Consider the following 17863-nt stretch of genomic DNA (forward strand, 5'->3'; position numbering starts at 1 on the left):
GCCCCCCCTTGAATCCAGGCCAGCTGTATGATTTGCTCTGATCCAAAGAACTTTGCAAGGGATGTTGTACCAATTCTGGGCCTAGGACTAGAAACCTTGCAGCTTCTACTTTTGCTCTCGTGATACTCTGAAGTCATGTCAATACGCCTGAGCAAACCTGCTGGCGAGACTGCATGGACAAGGACCAAGTCGCCCAGCCTTAGGGCTGCCAAATGCCAGGCAAGTGAGTGGGGCCACCTTAGATCATCCAGCCCTATCCGAGGTAACAGCTGAGTGCACGCAGCCTTGGGAGTGACACTGGGCACGACCAGCACAACTGTCCCAGGGTGCCCAGCCCAAATTGCAAACCCACAGAACTGTAGGCAAATGAATGACGTGCTTTTAGTGGTCAAGTCTGGAGATGGTCTGTTACACAGCAAAGACTAACCGGTACACAATTCCTTAGTTCTCTCTTGGTAGTGGGATTCCAATTTTATTTTAGTAAGCGGTGGGTCAGTCCCAGGAGATGGGCTATGAATGGTCTACTAATTATAACAATTCTGTTCCCTACCATCTTAGCTTTCTTTGCAGCCAGGGGTGGCAATAACTGGTTTGGGCCAAGGAGACCTAAGTAGAAATATGCAGGGGGACAGAACAGGAAACAGCCCTTTGAGAAAGGACTGACTTCATGATAGAAGTCAACAGCTGGCTTGGCCATTCCCCCCCCCCCAGCCCCCACACCTTTCTTCCTTGAACGCATCCACGATTCCTGGAGGCATAGCAGCCATCTTTGACCATGAAGTAACAAGCAACGAGGAGAAGGCCAAAAAGAATCAGAGATATGAGCCCTGCCTTCGCTGGGGTGCTGCACCAATACCACCTGTCTCCAGAATTCTCTTTGCTTAAGCCACTGTAACCTAGGCTTTCCCTTACTTGTGGCTGAATGTGTTCCACATAATGGGAAATACACGGATGAAAACGTAGGAGCCTTGTCCTTGGGAATCTGGAGCCAGGAACAGGTGGTTCTCCAAACCCATCTTCTTTTCCATTTCATTCTCTCAAGAATACCTCGAGGGCCCCGTTTCCGCAGAGTGGAATCTGGGGCTCCCACATGGTTCAGGAACGAGTCCAAGATCTTGCAGCTCGTGAAATAGGTGCTCAGAGTCAGACCTCCCCCTGGGCACAGAGATGGCGCCCCTGATTGCTTCCTGCCTGGTCCAGCACCCTCCAGAGGCTGGGTGTGTCTTCTGGGCTCTTGGGAGTGTCAGGTAGTGCCTAGGAGGTCGCTATTGTAAGTCTGGGGTAGATGCGCCCAGGTACACCCTGAGGTCCGAGAGGGTGGACTGGACAAGCTTGGCAGGGATGGTCTCTCGCTGCAGCTGCTGGTAGGCTGCATAGCGGTGGCAGCCCCCGAAGGAGTAGAAGTAGTCACCGCCCTGGGCCCCTTTGATCCAGAGGACGTCAATAGGGGGGACGCTGTCTGGATCCTCCTGGAGAAGAGGGCACAGTGTCAGTGAGCACAGCACAAGGCTTAGCAGTTTGCGACGCAGACTCCGTTAACCTGTGCTGAGCTCCTACAGGGTATTTGCTGGCTCCCGCTGGCTTGTGAGAGGCAACTGTTAAATATTCAGGAATTTTGTGCGCTGGTTTTCATCAACTCAGTAGCTTGAAAATCAGCCATGGTGATTTACATCAGGGAAATGAGCAGATGCTACCAATCAGGGCTTTTCCCCCCCTAGAGACCAGGTTGTTAAACATTTATCAGTTTATTATTATACCATATTCACACTATCTGTTTGGCCTTGTTCTAGACTCTGGGAATAAAGCAGAGGTAGAATGGGACAGACACAGCCCCTGCCTTCATGGGACTCTGGTCTGGTGGGGCAGATGGAATGAAAAGAGTGAGAGCTGGAGTGATCTATGCTATGAGGACAGTGACACAGGCTGACGGGCCAGGGACAGGGATCCGAGGTGACAAGGAAGCAGAGACTGAATGCAGAGGAGTCGGCCTGGGAAGAGAGACAGGTGGAATGTTTAGAGTCAGACCCTGACTGCCTAGGTTCAAATCTCAGGTGTGCTACTTAACTGGTACGTGATCTTTGACAATGAGTCTCTGTGCCTCTGCTGCCCCATCTATCAAATAGGGACAAAGACAGGAGACCCACCTCATAGAGCTGCTGAGTTACATGAACTAACATATGTAAAGCACTCTAAACAATGCTTGGCACATGGAAAGTGCTCAATAATGTATGCTCTGCACTACTGGAGGGAACAGCATTGCAGGCAGAGGGAAGAGCATATGCGAAAGACCCGAGGCCAGAACAAGTTCACCATGCTGGAGACAGGGCAAGGAGGCCAGTGTGATCGTATTGGACTCGAGGTTGAGGAGTATAAGAGGTCAGAAACATCAGCAGGAGCCAGGCTGTGCAAGGCTGGTTTCTAAGAGCAGAGGGTTGGCCCTGGAGTGTTTTAAACAGTGAAAAGGTGACATGATTTGATGACCCTTCTAGAAAGGTGTCATGAGAGAGTAGTTTGGTGGGATGGACAAAGGGGAAACCAAGATGAGGCCTTTGCAGGTATCCGGCAGAAGATGCTGGTCCTGGATGAGGATGTGGACAGGACGGGGAGAGGCAGACAGGTTCGGAACATGGTGGCAACTCTGAGAAGACTGGCAGAAGGGCTGAATGTGAGAAGAAAAAGAAGAGAATCTAGGTTGAACTTCCTGTTAGGGGCCTAAGCAGCCAGGTGCAGGGTGGGTAAAGCCTGAGGTAGGGTGGGCTAGGGGATGGAGCACAGTGGGGAGACCACATTAGGTGAGAGCTGCCTAGAAGGCTTCCTGCCACTGGCCCATGGGTTTGCTTTTTTTTTGAAGATTTTATTTATTTATTTGACAGAGAGACAGAGATCACAAGTGGGCAGAGAGGCAGGCAGAGAGGGGGAAGCAGGCTCCCAGCTGAGCAGAGAGCCTAATGCAGGGCTCGATCCCAGGACCCTGAGATCATGACCTGAGCCGAAGGCAAAAGCTTAACCCACTGAGCCACCAGGCAGCCCCCTCCCAGGGTTCTCTTTTATTATGCTTATTTGATGGATTCATTTATCCATTTATTCCAGAAATGATGAGTAAGCAGTAAGGCCCAGTAGGGACAGGAGGGACTCTGGACCCCAAAACACCTGCATCTAAATTTCAGCTCCTCCGCTGAGCCGCCGGACACCCGGAGCAAATGGGCTCAGTGCTCCGAGCACCACTCCTCATCTGTAAAATAGGTGTGGATGCTCGTTGGGGCTGCAGGTGAAGAGTCACGGAGCTGATGCCTGTGAGGCGCAGAGCACAGCCTGTCTGGCAGCGGGGTATGAACGAGGGGCTGGTGTTGGACAGGCCTTGTGCTGGGCACCGGGGGGGACAGTGGTGGGTGGGTAGAGTCATGGCCCCCCAAAACGTCCACATCCTAATCCCTGGAGCCTGGGAAGGTAAAGGGGACTTTGCAGATGGAATGAAGTTAAGGTTCTGAGACGGAGAGATTATTCTGGGTTATCCACATGGGCTGAATGTAATCACTGGCATCCCTGAAAGTGGAAAAGGCAAAAGAGGAGGTCCGATGTCACTGGCTTTGAAGATGGGGGAAAGAAGCCATGAGCCAAAGAACTAGAAGCTGGGAAAGGCAAGGAAAGGGATTCCTCCCAAAAGCCTCCAGAAGGAATGCGGCCCTTGCTGACACTTTGATGTTAGCCCCCTGAGACGCATTTTGGACTTCTGAATTATAGAATTATGAACTAATACATTTGTATTGTTTTAAGCCACTGGTTCCTGGTAATTTGTTACAGTTGCCATAGAAAATGAATACATATGGTTAAGCAAAGACAGGCTTGGTTCTTGCCCTCACCCGGCATATGGTTCAAGCATGGAAGACAGGTGTCTAAACAGGACATTCAAACCCAGTGGGATCAGAGCTGTGCTGGGGAGCATGCAGGTGTCTGCCCCCCACCCCCACCCCAGGCCACTAACCCGGTAGGGGGCGTCAGGGAAGACACTGACACTGGGACAGCAAGACCAAGAAGGAGTTAGAAACAGTAAAGAAGAGATGGAAGAGTTCCTGGCAGGGCGGGTGGGGGAAGCCTGTGCAAAGGCTCAGGGGTGGATCCTCCGGGAAAAGCCAGACATCACGCTAGTCAGTGCTGAGGAAACAGCCAGGATATGACCAAAGTCCCTGCTCTTGTGCAGCTGACCTGAGGTGGGGAAGACAGATAATAAAACACAAATATATAAAAGTCAGGTGGACAGAAGTGCTTTATGGAGAAATAGCTCGGGTTCAAGAAGAAATCTTGAGAGGCCAGGACAGTGTTAGCAAGGACAGAGAGGGGACAGAGGCCCGAACCAAGAGAGCGAGCAGGCCCTGTGGCTATCTGGGGCAGCACTTCCTGGCAAAAGGTACAGTGGTACAAACCCTAGGGCTGAACACCATTCTGGGGAGCGGCAGAGGGGTCCGAGGGGACTTGGGAGTCTCACGGAGCCACCAAGGGTCTGATGGGGAAAGGTGACGTGATCCCATGCAGGCCTAAGCGGACAAACGTTCTTTTCCCCCATAAAGTTCCTGCCAGGATCACTTCCCCATTCTTCAACACCCTCCCTCAATGATGAGGCTGACCCCTGTCCTCTCCCAGGTCCAGTTACAGCAAGGGCCTTCCAGCAGGCATGACATGTCCCGTCCCACTGCCACGGACTGACTCCCAGAAATGACAGCACGGCTTAACTCCAGAGTGTGGTGGCCATGCAGCTGGGCGCTGGAGCCACTCTGCCACTTTCAAACTGCCTAACCTTGGAGAAGTTGCTTAAAGGAAAAAAAAAAAAGTCCTCCCGTGCCTCAGTTTCCTGGTCTGTGAAAGAGGGCAGTAGTAGCATCTACCTCACAGGGCTGGCATGAAGCTTAGGCACTTGAAACAGCTCCTGGGCACTGCAAGGGCTATCTATCTTTATAAATAGAGTTAGCGATCGTTTTTAAAATTATCTCCACCAATCTCCTGCCAGTCCAATAGAGGAAACAGAGGTCCAGAGAGGCCCAGCCCCTTGCTCAAGGTCACACAGCAAATGCCGGGCTCCGGCACAGCGCCTGGAACCAGTGCGGTCTCGCGTCCAGTGTGACCACCCTCCTGCGGAGCCCTCCCTCCGGCCCGCCTCCCCGGGCCTCACCCGGATCGTGTCCACGAGGCTCTGCACCTTGGCCGGGTCCAGCACGGACGGCAGCGGACGGATGAGCACGCTCAGCGGCACGTTGTGCACTGCAGCGATGCAGCCCGAATGGATGCTGCCGCCCTGCGCGCCGCCGCCGGGCCCGGGTCCCCCAGGCGCCCCCCGGCCGATCCCGGCCCCGGCCCTGCCCAGTGCTCCTCCCGCGCGCAACCCCATTGCTCCTCCGCCGCCAGCTGCCGCCGCCGCGCCGCCCGCGAGCTTTAACCCGGGCCGGGCCGTACCACTCCGCGCAGGCGGCGGGGGCGGCCGCCGGGGCGAGCGCGCGTCTCCTCCACCCGGGAGTGGTTCGGCCCCGCGCTCCCCGCGGCCTGCGCGCTGCGGTCCGCGCGGGACTCGGGCTGTCCGCGGGGGGGCGCCCCGCAGCCTCCCCTCCGCCGCGCCGCGTCCCGCAGTGGAAGCGCCCGGGCGGGCTGACTCAGGGTGAGTCTGCAGGTTGTGGGGCGGGAGGGGCGCGGCTGACGCGGAGGCCCTGGTGACTCAGGCCCCCGGCGGGGGCGGGGGCGGGGGCGGGGACGAGGGGGGGTGGGGAGGGGCGGCAGGACCTGCCCAGCGAGGATGAGTTGGCAAAACCCGCGGTGCTAGGCTGCCCCGGCTGTGCGTCGGAGCAGTAGCTGGAAGAGCCAAGAAGGTGATTTAAAACTACGATTTGGTGTTGTCAGGCGCTGTTCGGAAGCCTTTGCATGTATATTAACTTATTTCAGTCTCCAAACAACCCCGCGAGATAAGTGTGATTATTATTCCCCTTTTACAGATGGGAAGACTGAGGCAAAGTGAGCTTTAAGTGATTGCCCAAGGTCACGGAGCTAATAAGTGGCTGGTTCAAATCCAGGGTGTCTCACCTCAAGGTACATTCTGTACCTCACTGCTGGCTGCCTCTTTTCAGCCAAAGTAACTGTCACAGGGAGCCTTCCGGAATGCTGCTGACAATGTGTGGGCACGGCCCTAAACATGCACACATCGCATCCTCATAGCACCACTAAGACGTAGATGTTAGGGACAGAATTATTGAACTGCTTGTCCAAGGCAAGGCAGCTGAAAATGAAAGCCACCTGAGCCTGTAACCCAGCTTACAGATGTGGACACTGAGGCTGCGGAGTGGGTGGGGTGGGGTGGGTGGTGGTGCCTTGGGTCCAGACATGCTGAGTGCCAGCCCCACTCTCTTCCATTCAAAGTCCTCTGAGGCCCTGGTTCAGCACCCAGCGTCCTCTGGGGCCAGGGGGAGGTAGGCAGAGGCTCCTGGTTTAAATTCCAGGTGTTTATCAGCATCTATGGCAACATTAGGACTTTGGCACAGATTTGCCAGGGTTTGGATCCCATTTGGCCACTTCCTAGCTGTGTGGTCTCAGGCAAGTTGCTTAATCTCTCTGAGCCTCAGCGTCTCTTCTGTTAAGAAGGTGTGGGGAAATGGTGGAACATTTGGAGATAATGGCTGATGGAGGGCAGAGTGGGGGACAAATCTGTGCTTCCAAGACCAGTAACCAAGGAAAGTGACTGGTTTTATCATGAACACCCAGAGAGCTGAAGGAGAGGCTCTATTTGACTGAGAGCCTGAGGAAAGACTCCTCAGGGAGAGGGATTCAAATTGGAAAGTGGCTTGGTCCTGGAAAGGGAAGGGAAAGAAGCAGGTGTAGGCTTTGGAGTCACTTAATGGCATGGATTTGAATCCTAACTCCACCACCTACTAAATCGTGTGACATGAGAGGGTATGCGTGTGTTTTTGTGTGTGAGTGTGGAGGGTGGGGGGTAACTCACCTTCTCTTACCTCAGTTTCTTCTCTGGATTGCCAGGGGGAGTAAATGAGAGTAACATACTTAGGGTTTAGAAAGGTACGTGGCACTTGGTTAGTGTTGAATGGAAGGTAGACATGAAGGACATTCCAGACACAAGCACAGCTTGAACAAAGGCAAGGAGGTTGGACAGCATCACACCTGGTTGAAAACAGGCATATCTGGTAAATATAGGTTTATTTGGTTTGATTTTCCTCCTCTTCACCCTGCTTGGCATCTGCATGGGAATGCCTGTCACCCTCTTAGCTGGAGAAAACCAGAAATGGTACCCACTGTCAGGAGGGGAGGCTGCAATATGGGCTAGTTACTGATCCTTTCCGTACCTGAACTCATAACCCTTTCTGATGAGCAATACTGCCTGTCACCTGAAGTCGGTATGGGTGTGAATTGTGAAGGTTTGTATAAGTGCTCCGTGCTTTGTATAATGTCCCATCTGCCATTGTAGGCAGCAGGTTCTTAGTTTTTCATCCTCTGTGTTCTGGATTTTAATCCTAGAGCTTGCCGCCTGGCAGTCCCAAGATGGCTGCTGTAGCACCGAGCATCACATCACTGTACAACAACTTTCAGAGGAAGAAATTAGGACATCCCTTTGTGCTTCTTTTTAAGAGTGAAGAAAGCTTAACCAATTATTCCTTACCCCTCCACTCCCTGCCCAAGCGCCTTTTACTCATATCTCTTATAATATAATATAATATTATATATAATAATAAAATCAAGAATTATATCATCTATCCATGCTCAAAACGATCCTTGGCAAGGGGAGTGGAATAAACATAATTGGCTTAGGTTAGTTGGCACTAACTTCTGTGCTCAGGAGTGTCTATTATCCCCTGAAGTTCATGGCCACTGATTGCTGAGCAGAACTAGCAAGGTCTGGGGGTGCTGAGTGGCCCAGTCAGTTAAGCATCTGACTCTTGATTTTGGCTCAGGTCATGATCTCAGGATCATGAGATCCAGCCCTTGGGAGCAGGGAGGCTCTCCACGCTCAGCAGGGAGTCTACTTGGGATTCTCTCTCTCTCTCCCTCTGTCCCTCCCCTTGCACATTCATGCTGTCTCTCAAACAAATCTTAAAAAAACAAACATGGGGCGCCTGGGTGGCTCAGTGGGTTAAGCCTCTGCTTTCGGCTCAGTCATGATCCCAGGGTTCTGGGATCGAGCCCCGCATCGGGCTCTCTGTTCAGCAGGAGCCTGCTTTCCTTCCTCTCTCTCTGCCTGCCTCTCTGCCTACTTGTGATCTCTGTCAAGTAAATTAAAAAAAAAAAAAAAAACCCAAAACAAAAAACACCCTCCCCCAAAGCTAACTGGAACCTAGTTTTCCTGTGGGGAACCTTCTTTCCCCACTCTCAGAACTGTGTTGGGGGGCAGATGCCCTGGTGGTGTAGATGGAGGTGAGAGGATCTGGCCAGACCTGCCCAATCAGCGGTTCCTTATACTGGCCCGTCTGTCCTTTCACCAGTGATGGAGACAAGCTTCTCCCTGGAGGTAAGATGAAGGACCTTCCACCAGGGCCAATGGAAGCCTGGAACTGGAAGTTGGAGAGGTTCTGGCATCTATGCAACATCCTTGTGTTTTCGTTTGGATTCTCCCAAAAGTAGATGCAGAGACAGGGACTGTGCGCAGGTAGTTTATTTGGAGAAAGTTCCAGTTATTACTGCTGCAGAACCAACCACTCCAAAATGTAAAGGCATAAAATAATCACTTTACTATCCCCACAGAGTCTGTGGGTCAAGAATTCAGACAGGGCACAACGAGGATGGCTTGTCTCTTCTCCCCAATGTCTGGGCCACCATCCAGGTGACTCAACAGCGGGGAGTGACTTGATGGCCGGGGCTGGAAGCATCTGGAGATGATTTCCGTTACCTATCTGTTGGATGGTACTGCCTGGTCAGTAGGTGTAGGGACGTCCATATGTGGCCTCTCCATGTGGCCTGGGCTTCCACATAGCATGGCGGCTGGCTTCTAAGAGTGAGTGTCCTAAGAGAACCTGGCAGAAACTTCATGGCCTTTTCCAGTCTCGTCTTAGAAGTCATATAGCATCATTTCTGCAGTGTTCTATTTGAGGGAGTTGTCACAAGTGTCCCCACCCCCCCGGCTTAAGGGAAGGGGACAGAGACTCCGTCTCTTGAAGGAAGGAAGAGCAAGGTTCTAAAAGAGCTTGTGGGTGGGAGGTGTTGTTGTGGCCATCTTTGGAACACACATCACTGTAGGAGGCGATGCCAGGAAGTACTGGGGAAGGGAGAAATGCCAATAAAGGGTACGCTGATGAGCAGGTTAACTTGGTGGGCAAGTGGGGCTCACTCCAGCTAGGGCTTCTCAGCATTATGCATCGTGCATCAGAATTGTCCCCCTGAGGGACAGGGCTGGGTATTTATTCACTGACGCCTGTCCTTCATTGGTGGAGGGTGGCCTGAGGTTGTTACACTTCCCCCTCGACTGGCTGCTCTGTGCTCAAACTAAGGCATCATCTGAGGACCCAGAAGATGAAGCTGCCTGCTTACAGTGTGAACTCAGAGGTGGTCCAAGGGAATTAGGGGCAGGACATCAATAAATTCCTTTTCTGTCCACACCAGCCAGAGTCCAGGTTTGTTGTCTGCGGCTAAAGTCTTGACTACCTGCTCTCCCCATCCTGCCCCTGGGCTCTCTACTCCTCCCCTTTCATTTTTGACAAAGAATTTCACGCAGCAGGCATTTGGGTCTACGGACGACTTTTCTGAGTGTTTGGGAAGAGGAAAGGATTTCTGTGCCATAAAAGGAACATTACAGGGTGCCTGGGTGGCTCAGTGGGTTAAAGCCTCTGCCTTCAGCTCAGGTCATGATCCCGGGGTCCTGGGATCGAGCCCTGCATCAGGTTCTCTGCTCTGCAGCAAGTCTGCTTCTCTTCCTCTCTCTCTGCCTGCCTCTCTGCCTACTTGTGATCTCTGTCTGTCGAATAAATAATAAATAAATCTTTAAAAAAAAAAAAAAGGAACATTACATTTTAGATCCCCCCACCCCTGAAATGCTCTTGTCCATTTCTATGTGCGGGATCCTGCCATGTTGCTTGGTCCCATTCTCTCTTTCTGTTTTCCTCTTCATCTTCTCTTTGTCACTTCTACCAACCCTTGAGTTTCTTGTTCTTATTTTAGGCAGAAAGTTTGCCTCTGTCTTCTGCAGCTTCAGTGCCTGTTGAAAAGCTCCCCTCTCCATGCGGTCTTGACGCAGCTTCACACTTCAGCTGCTTCTCCTTGTCACAAGATGGCTGCTGGCGCCAACTGCGGCAACCTCCTTCCCTGCTTATGTCTTAGCTTGGGGCATTATACCAAAATACCATAGACTGGGGTTGCTTACACAATAAACATTTATTTCCCACAGTCTTGGGGGCCGGAAGTCCGAGATCAAGGAGTGGTGAACCTCTTCCTTGTTTGCAGACTGCTGTCTTCTTGCTGCTCTCCTGTGGGGGAAGGGCGAGGAGCTCTCTGGGCTCTCTGCCTGTAGGGACACTCATCACTTTCATGAGGGCCCTGCCTCCCACCTCCACATGCCATTGCACTGAGGATTAGGCTTCCACATATGAATTTTAGGGGGACACAAACTCAGTCCAGAGCAGTTCACGTCCAGAAGAGAGACCCCGCCCCCCCCTTCCTTCCGGCAATGATGGAATTAAAGCTTTTCTCTCCAGTCTGGTTGGGATCCTTGAGTCAGGGTTAATTATGTTCTCCAGGGACAGGCCGTGTCTGAGCTATTTAAGCATGGGTGCTGGAGCCTGTCACCCACTGGGATGACTGGGGTTGGCTCAGAGACCAGTCAGCCACACCCCTGAGGTCAGCCTCCTTTGAGCCACCTGGAGGCGCTCAGGGGCGGGTGGACGTCCGGACAGATGTGAGGTTTGCTGATGAGGAAAGTGGGGAGTAAAAGCCTGGGTGTCAGTGTCCAGTCCTCTCGGCCCAACCTCTGATTTCCACAGATATTGTGATGGGAGGTGCTGTCCAAGCTCTGCTGGCTTCTCAGCCCCAGCTCCCTGTGTCATCCACATTTTCCTTCCCTGTGGGAGCTTTGCTCCTTCACAAGCACATTCCAGAGATGTTAGGGTGTTCACTGATGGGGACAAGAGCTGGTGAGTAAAGCCAGTTTTCCATCGTCACAGGTAGACAATTGTGAGAGGTGTTCCAGACCATTTGGAACTTTCCAGACCCTTTTTAAAGACCAGCAGTCCCCAACCATGTTGTTGCAGTGGTAAGCTCACTAACACCCACTCTGTCTTACTCTTCTTGCTCCTGGTTCCTGGAATCACCTCCCAGAGGAATGGCCTGCACTCAAGTCTCCGGCTCTGCTACCAGGGCTGATGGGGGTTGGGGGAGGACAAAGGGGCAAAACTAGGGCAAAGGGGCAGTTTCACAGGTCATCCCCAAGAGTTCTGCCCCTTGCCTGGGTTTAAATGACCCATCTCTTGCTCGATGCATGACCTGGGGCCAGTCGTCTGTCTGTGCCTCAGTTTCCTAACCTGCAACATGGCCAAAAGAAGGGCACCTAATTTGTAGGGTTGTTGGAAGAATGAAAACAGATGATGTAGGTAAAGTCCTTAGAACAGTGCCCAACATGCTTTACGGGCTCAATAAATATGAGCCATTTGATTACATTTTGAATTAATAATAGATCTTGAAGGTCTCTCCGTGCTTGCACTTCTAGACTCATCTCGATGTATTAGCCAAGATTCTTGTTTGCAAGTGAGGAAAGCCAATGTGAATTAGCTTAATGAAAATGGGGACATTTGGCTCTCTTGACAGCAAGGTGAATCTGGGCCTCAGGGAAAAGTGGGTTCAGAGACTGTGTCCCTCACTTGGCAGAGGGATTACCTCCACATGACAGGAACGTGGCTGTCAGTGGGAATTATGTTTGGCTTTTAGCAAGAGAAGCCTGACAAGAGAGGTTTAAAATACACTAAAGTGTAACCTTTCATGGAAAAGAGTCTGGAAACAGGAAATCTGGGGTTGGGGTGGTGGCTTCATGGTTGCTGGGGGCACAGACCCTTTCTATCTGTCTACTCCATCCTTTTAGAGTTGGGCTTTTACTCTCAAAGTCACCTTCTGGAAAAGATTGAGGCTAAAGTGCCCGCCTGAAAGGGGGTAGAAACGTGGAAAAGCAAGAGGACACGACCCTCCCCCCTTTTAGGGGGCTGTCTCAGAAGTCCCATATAACACTTTTCCTGGCATGTGTTTGGTCAGAAGTTGGTCCCACGGCCACCCCTGGCCACAAAGGCAGCTGGGATATGTAGTTTTCATTCCATGTGGCAGTGTGCTTAGCTAAAATTGGAGTGCTCTTACCAAGGAAAGAGAGAAGGGATAATGATGAGTAGCTAGTTGGTCTTATGACTCAGAGAGATGAAGACAGGAAATTTCCAAATTCTAGCCAGAGGCCCACATTTGAACCAGTCAGCTATGGCCATGAGGGACAGAGACAATTTTTTTTTTTTTAAAGCATAAGCCACTGTTATTGATTATGACTTAAATGTATATAGTTCATTAAAAAATAATTATCATTCATCTGCTATTGGCTAGGCATTGTGCTAGATCTAGGGGATTTAGTGATGAGCAAAAAGACTCTTTGCTGTCAGTCTCATGATGTTTACGGTCTAGTGGAGGAGACAGATAATGACCAAATAATCACATGGATTAATGGAAAAGTGTACCCTGATGGTAAGTGCTACAGATGAGCAGCATGTGACCCCTTGAGGGGAGATGAAGGATGGAAAAGGCATTAACTAGTAAGGGTGGCAGTGATGGTGGTGCAGATGGAGTATATATTACTGGTGGGGAGAATAGTTTATGCAAATGCCCTGTGGCAGAAGAGAATAAAACTGCGGAAAGGAGGCACCTGGTCCCATAGTTGAAGATTCAACTGGAATGATGCAAAGAGCCACACCAGAGAAGGCTTTAAAAGTCACCCTAGGTGTGTTCCACTCCCTCTCTCCCTCCAGAGGAAGACATTGAAGTGTTTTAAGCAGGGAAGTGGGGTTGGTGGGTGGTAGTGATATGATCAAGAAAAAAATCCTGAATTTTTGAAAAGAACCCTGTTGCTGCTGTGAAGAGAGGAAGGAGGTGGGGGAGGCAGAATGGATCCAGAGAGACCTGTGAGAAGGCTGGTCCAGGGAAGAGATGGTGGGAGCTGTGGACTGGGATGGGGACTGAGAACATGGAGAAGAACAACACCAGGAGCTGGTGTCAGACTGGATGCTAGAATGGGGAGACAGAGGTGGGAGAGATGACTTCTGGGTTTTGGGGATGCAAGACTGGATGGTGCTATCCATGGAGGTGGGGGAAGCACATCGCAGCCTCAGACTTGGCTAGTCTGTGCCTTTGGGATATCAAAGAGGAGGTGGCCTGCAGGCAGATACAGATTTGCGGCTTGGAGAGGAGGTTAGAACTGAAAATGTAGATCTGCTAATCCGCCTGTGGGTGGAAATGGAAGTCGTGGGTTTCACGAGAGTACAGTGAGAGGAGGAGAGTCTAGGAGAGAACCTTGTGGAATGCAAAGGATACAAGAAGGAACAGGAACGGGGTTCCTTCCTGGGGCGTAGGAACATGAGTCCGCCAAGACGCTAGGTGGAGCAGCCAGAGAGGTATGTGGAGAACCAGAGTTGAGTCATGGAGGGCCCTGAGAGAACCAGGAAAAGCAGCCTGGAATGTGTGGCCAGTTGAGGTGCTAAGGGTCATGGATAGCAGGCCTGGTCCGGCTGACTTAAACAGTAAAGACACTCAGGTCACACACCATGAAGTGTCAAGGCAGCATACCGAGTGGGCTTTAGGGCAGTTTTTTTGGCACTCTGGGATGTCATCTGGGATGTGGGCTTTTTCTGTCCCTTTGCTTTGCTGTCGAGGGTGTGGGCATCGGCTAAGGCTGGTTGCCTTCTTGGTCACAAGATGATATGCTTCCCTGTTCAAGTTCAGAGAGAAGAGAGACTTGGCTTCCTTTCTCTTAAAGAAGAAGGAGAAGTGAACTTTCCTGAAAGATTCCAGTGACCCTCTCCTCAAGATTCATTGGCCAGAATTGAGTCAGAGACCCATTTATCAGCCCACGCGGGACAGGATTACTCTTCGACTGATCCGGACCACCCCTTAAGCTGATGTTCGGTTCCCAAATTGTATGGCTGCCTGTCAAGGAGGGAAGGATGGGAGCTAGATAGTAGGTACCCAGCAGCCATCCCCACCTCCCTCTAGGGTACCTTCTGTATTATATGTATGAGTTAAAAACTACATCACTCAGACTTCTCTGCAGCAAGGATAATGACAGTGAACTCGACTCAGCCAATTAGATGCTCTCCTGTGGGTGGCAGAAGTGGGCAGGTACCATTTTCTTAGAGCCTTGTCTCTGGCTGCTGGCACATGGAGACCCTAGGTTTTCTGTAACCGTGTACCAGCATTGAGCCACCAGCACAGTGGGAGACAGGAGACAGTTTGAAAGGCAGTGATGGGGGGGACGCCTGGGTGGCTCAGTGGGTTAAGTGGCTGCCTTTGGCTTGGGTCATGATCCCAGGGTCCTGGGATCAAGTCCTGCATCGGCTCCTTGCTTGGCAGGGAGCCTGCTTCTCTCTCTCCCTCTGCCTGCTGCTCTGCCTACTTGTACTCTTTATCTCTATGTTAAATGAATAAAAACTTAAAAAAAAAAAAAAAGAATGGCAGTATGGCAGTGGTGGGGGCCTCCTGATCCTTGGGTCTCACCAATAGTGCTGTGTTCTTGAGCTCGGTAGTTCCATGAGCTGCTGAATGCCCGTTTCTGGTTTTGGAAGAGGCGGCAGCTCCACTGGTGGGCCAGTTCTGTGGGGATGTTCTAGGGGTCTAGTGGAGGACTCTCCCCTTCAGTCCTTTCAGCAAATATTTCAGCAGCTGGTTCCCTGTGTCAAACACTTTCTGTTTTAAGGGTATTTAATATAGGGAATGAGATGTTTATAAAATGTGGGTCTAGAGTGGGCTCTGCCCCTTGGATCTGAAGCAGATGTAAGTGATGCAACTTTGGGTCAGAAGCAGTGTGTAGCCACAGATGACGGTGCGTGGCCGGCAAAGGAAGGCAACACATGCCTGGGCCCCTCAGCACCCCACTGGAGATCTGGCAGGGGCCCAAACCACTGTCATAGCTGCAGTCACAAAGCACATTGCTCAGATTATAGCCACCTGTCCAGGGGCGTGCGAACGGAGAGGCAGATGGGCACCAGGCTGAGGGTCTTAAAGTTGAGTGTACCGCCCACAAAAGGAGGAATCCCAAAAGGTGGCCCTAGGGGAGATGGAGTTCCAGCCCGTCGCCTGGCATCCAGTCCCCAGAGCACATGGGCCTCACCTCTCCATGGGTCCAAGCTGGGAGATGCAGTGAGTAGCATGCTGTGATGGTCCCCAGTGAGATTTTTTAGTCAGGCAAGGACCTGTGTGTATTTTGAAAGAACACCAACGCAGCTGGCAAGGAGGACGGCTCGGTTGTTCAGCATCCTCGTGGACACTTTTGAAGATAAGTCATTCACTGGCTCTAGGGACAGTTTACTGTTTTGGGACAACTTTGCCTGCTGAGCCAAAGTTGACCTTTTGGCATGCATGTACTTGGTCAGGTGTGACCAAAAGGGCCGGCCAGAGACTCAGCCGAAGCAGCAGAGGATGAAGTGGGGGGAAGAAATAGGGGCTGTAAACTGGCTGTCAAGAGACCAGTCTAGCTCACTGATATATTCGTTTGGCAGGTAGAGTTAACTTGAATTCTTTAAGGTGAGACACAGTCTCTCCTGTTAGTCACAGTTTCCAACAGTCCTTAATGAAAGGAAACTGTTTCATTCATACTATTAATCTGGTTTTTGAAGTCTTTGAGTTTGCAACGCCAGTATTTGAGGACTATTTAGGACTGAGGAATGCCTGGGAGTCTGTGGATGTCAAAGGACACCCTCCCCCAACCCACTGCTGGGGTTGGGGGGGGGCCACTACAGGGCATTCAGGCTAGAGGGAGGGAAATGGAGTGGGAAAAAAAAATGTAGCTGCAATCAACAAGATTAATAGAAAACAAACAAACAGGATTAATATGTTTAAGAAATGTAAAAAGGAAAAAAGAAAAAAAAATCCAGCTACCTCTCAGATGCCACCCCTGCCCACACTCCTCCCCAATGACAAGGTCTAGAGGCACTGGTGAGTGGCCAAAGTCCCTTTAATATCCCTGAATTGCGTTACAAGTAATACTGCTGGAGGTGAGGAAGGGAGAGGGGTCTGGGGTGCGACATGGGGGAGGAGGAGGGAGGGGGAGCGCCAAGCGCTCATACAAAATATGGCCAAAAGGCTTAGCATGCATGGAAAATTATTGCTGTCGGAAGTTCCTATTTACAGGGTCAACACCCTCCGTAATTGCTTCTGCTACCCATCTCCCTTCCCCACATCCCTGCTGCCTCCCTTCCCCAGGCGGCCTAGAGCTTTGAGAAGCCCTAGAGAAGTGCCCCTGCTCCAGCGGCCCCTCCAGTCTCCACCCTCCTTTGTGGCTGAGGGGAGAGAGGGAGGGTAGGAGAGTCCAGGACTCCTGCCCCCAGAGCTGGGCGCCTAGTGATGGGGCAGAGGCGTGTGCTTAGTTAAAGCAGAGGGGGCCAGGGCCTGTGAGCGTGGAGGTGTGTGCTTCAGTCCTCGCCCGGGCATGCAAAAGCGCGGCGGGGGAGGTAGTGGCGGCCAACGTGGGGCGGCTGGCAGCCCCGGCCCCTCTGCCCGGGAGAGTTGCATAGACATGGCCGGGAGGGAGCGCTCCTCCCGGAGCGGAGTGGGCCGGAGGCCCCAGTGGGGTCCGGGGCTCAGTCGGTCCCTGGAACCTGGGGTCCCTCAAGAAGAGGAATAAATAGGAAACGAATTGAGGAGTTCCTCTCTGCGGTCTCCCTGGAGTGGGAGTGGAAGGCTCAGGAGGGCGGGGACCTGCCCCATGACTGGACCTCTTCATACAGCTCACCCCCCAAGTGTAGGGTCAGCAGGCTATCCCTCCCATTCTCGTGCCCTCTTCCCTAAAGAGTTCAGGCTCTGATGAGGGTGAGGCTCCTCCCTCACTCCCCAGATGGGGTGTGTGTGTTGGGGGCAGGGGGACAGCCTTCTATGGCCTTTGCTGTCCCTCTCCTTGCCTGGCTCCCTGACCTCCCAGTCCAGCTGGGGAAGCCAGACCATCCCTGGGTGAGGCCAAAAGATTAAATATAATAATAAATAGATAAATAATAAATAAATAAATAAATAAATAAATAACTGGAGAGGCCCAGCCAGACAGGGGGAAGGGCATTTGTGAGGTGCCCCAGACTCCCCCCCCAAACAAATAAGGAGGGGTCCTGTAGTCCTGGGGGTGGGGGAAAGTGCTCAGAGAATCTGGGGAGGGGGCAGCTGGAGGCTGGAAGCCCAGGGAGGGGCTGTCCTGGGGTGAGAGGAGGACTACATTAGGGGGCAGGGCCTGAACTGCCCCTCAAGTCTGCCCCAGGTCAGGTGAACTCAAAAGGGTGAGAGTTACTGGAGGGATGAAGGGGTCTGGAGAGAATAGGGGGTGGGAGTGATTGAGAAGGCCCCAGGACTGGAGAGTGGGAAATACATGTGAGCGTAGTGTAGGGGGATGTGAATGACTGGACCTAAGGCCGGGTTACAGAGGGGATCAGGGACAGACTGGGGACTCCAAAGAGGGGTAAGGATTCAGTCCCTAGGTGGGCACACATACAGCAAGACTCGGCAGAGGCCGAAGGAGGGTCTGGGGTTGAAATGTGGCCTGGGAGCTGCAGGGCCTGTGTACCGCGTGGATGGGGAAACCAGGACAGACGTGAGAGTCAAAGGTAGGTTTGGGCTTTAGACCGGGGTTCTGATAGAGGAATAGTAGGAGAGACTCAGCTGAGAACCGAGAGGA

The 17863-nt window shown here is 52.1% G+C and overlaps 1 protein-coding gene and 1 long non-coding RNA gene across 2 annotated transcripts in view; one reads left to right on the forward strand and one right to left on the reverse strand.

Annotated features, from left to right (window-relative positions):
- Nucleotides 1–669: 669 nt before the first annotated feature.
- Nucleotides 670–5447, reverse strand: SRXN1 (sulfiredoxin 1). Its single transcript, XM_044263306.1, has 2 exons — nt 5165–5447; nt 670–1469 (listed from the first exon to the last, which is right to left on the reverse strand). The coding sequence occupies exons 1-2, from the start codon at nt 5378–5380 to the stop codon at nt 1266–1268; spliced, it is 420 nt and encodes a 139-aa protein (XP_044119241.1). The 5' UTR covers nt 5381–5447; the 3' UTR covers nt 670–1265.
- Nucleotides 5448–5627: 180 nt separating this feature from the next.
- LOC122915608 overlaps nt 5628–17863 on the forward strand; it is a 69849-nt gene continuing 57613 nt past the window's right edge. The window contains exon 1 of the long non-coding RNA XR_006386070.1: nt 5628–5644. This is a non-coding gene — a long non-coding RNA (uncharacterized LOC122915608). The remainder of the gene's footprint in view (nt 5645–17863) is intronic.

Source organism: Neovison vison, chromosome 8 (genome assembly GCF_020171115.1).
Source record: "Neovison vison isolate M4711 chromosome 8, ASM_NN_V1, whole genome shotgun sequence".
Taxonomy (NCBI): Eukaryota; Metazoa; Chordata; class Mammalia; order Carnivora; family Mustelidae; genus Neogale; species Neogale vison.

Excerpts from the sequence above, each read along its gene's own strand:
- SRXN1 (XM_044263306.1), bottom strand. The coding sequence starts at position 5,380 with ATGGGGTTGCGCGCGGGAGGAGCACTGGGCAGGGCCGGGGCCGGGATC. Across the intron at positions 1,470-5,164 it reads GCCTCGTGGACACGATCCGG|GAGGATCCAGACAGCGTCCC; the intron begins GTGAGGCCCGGG and ends CCTCTTCTCCAG.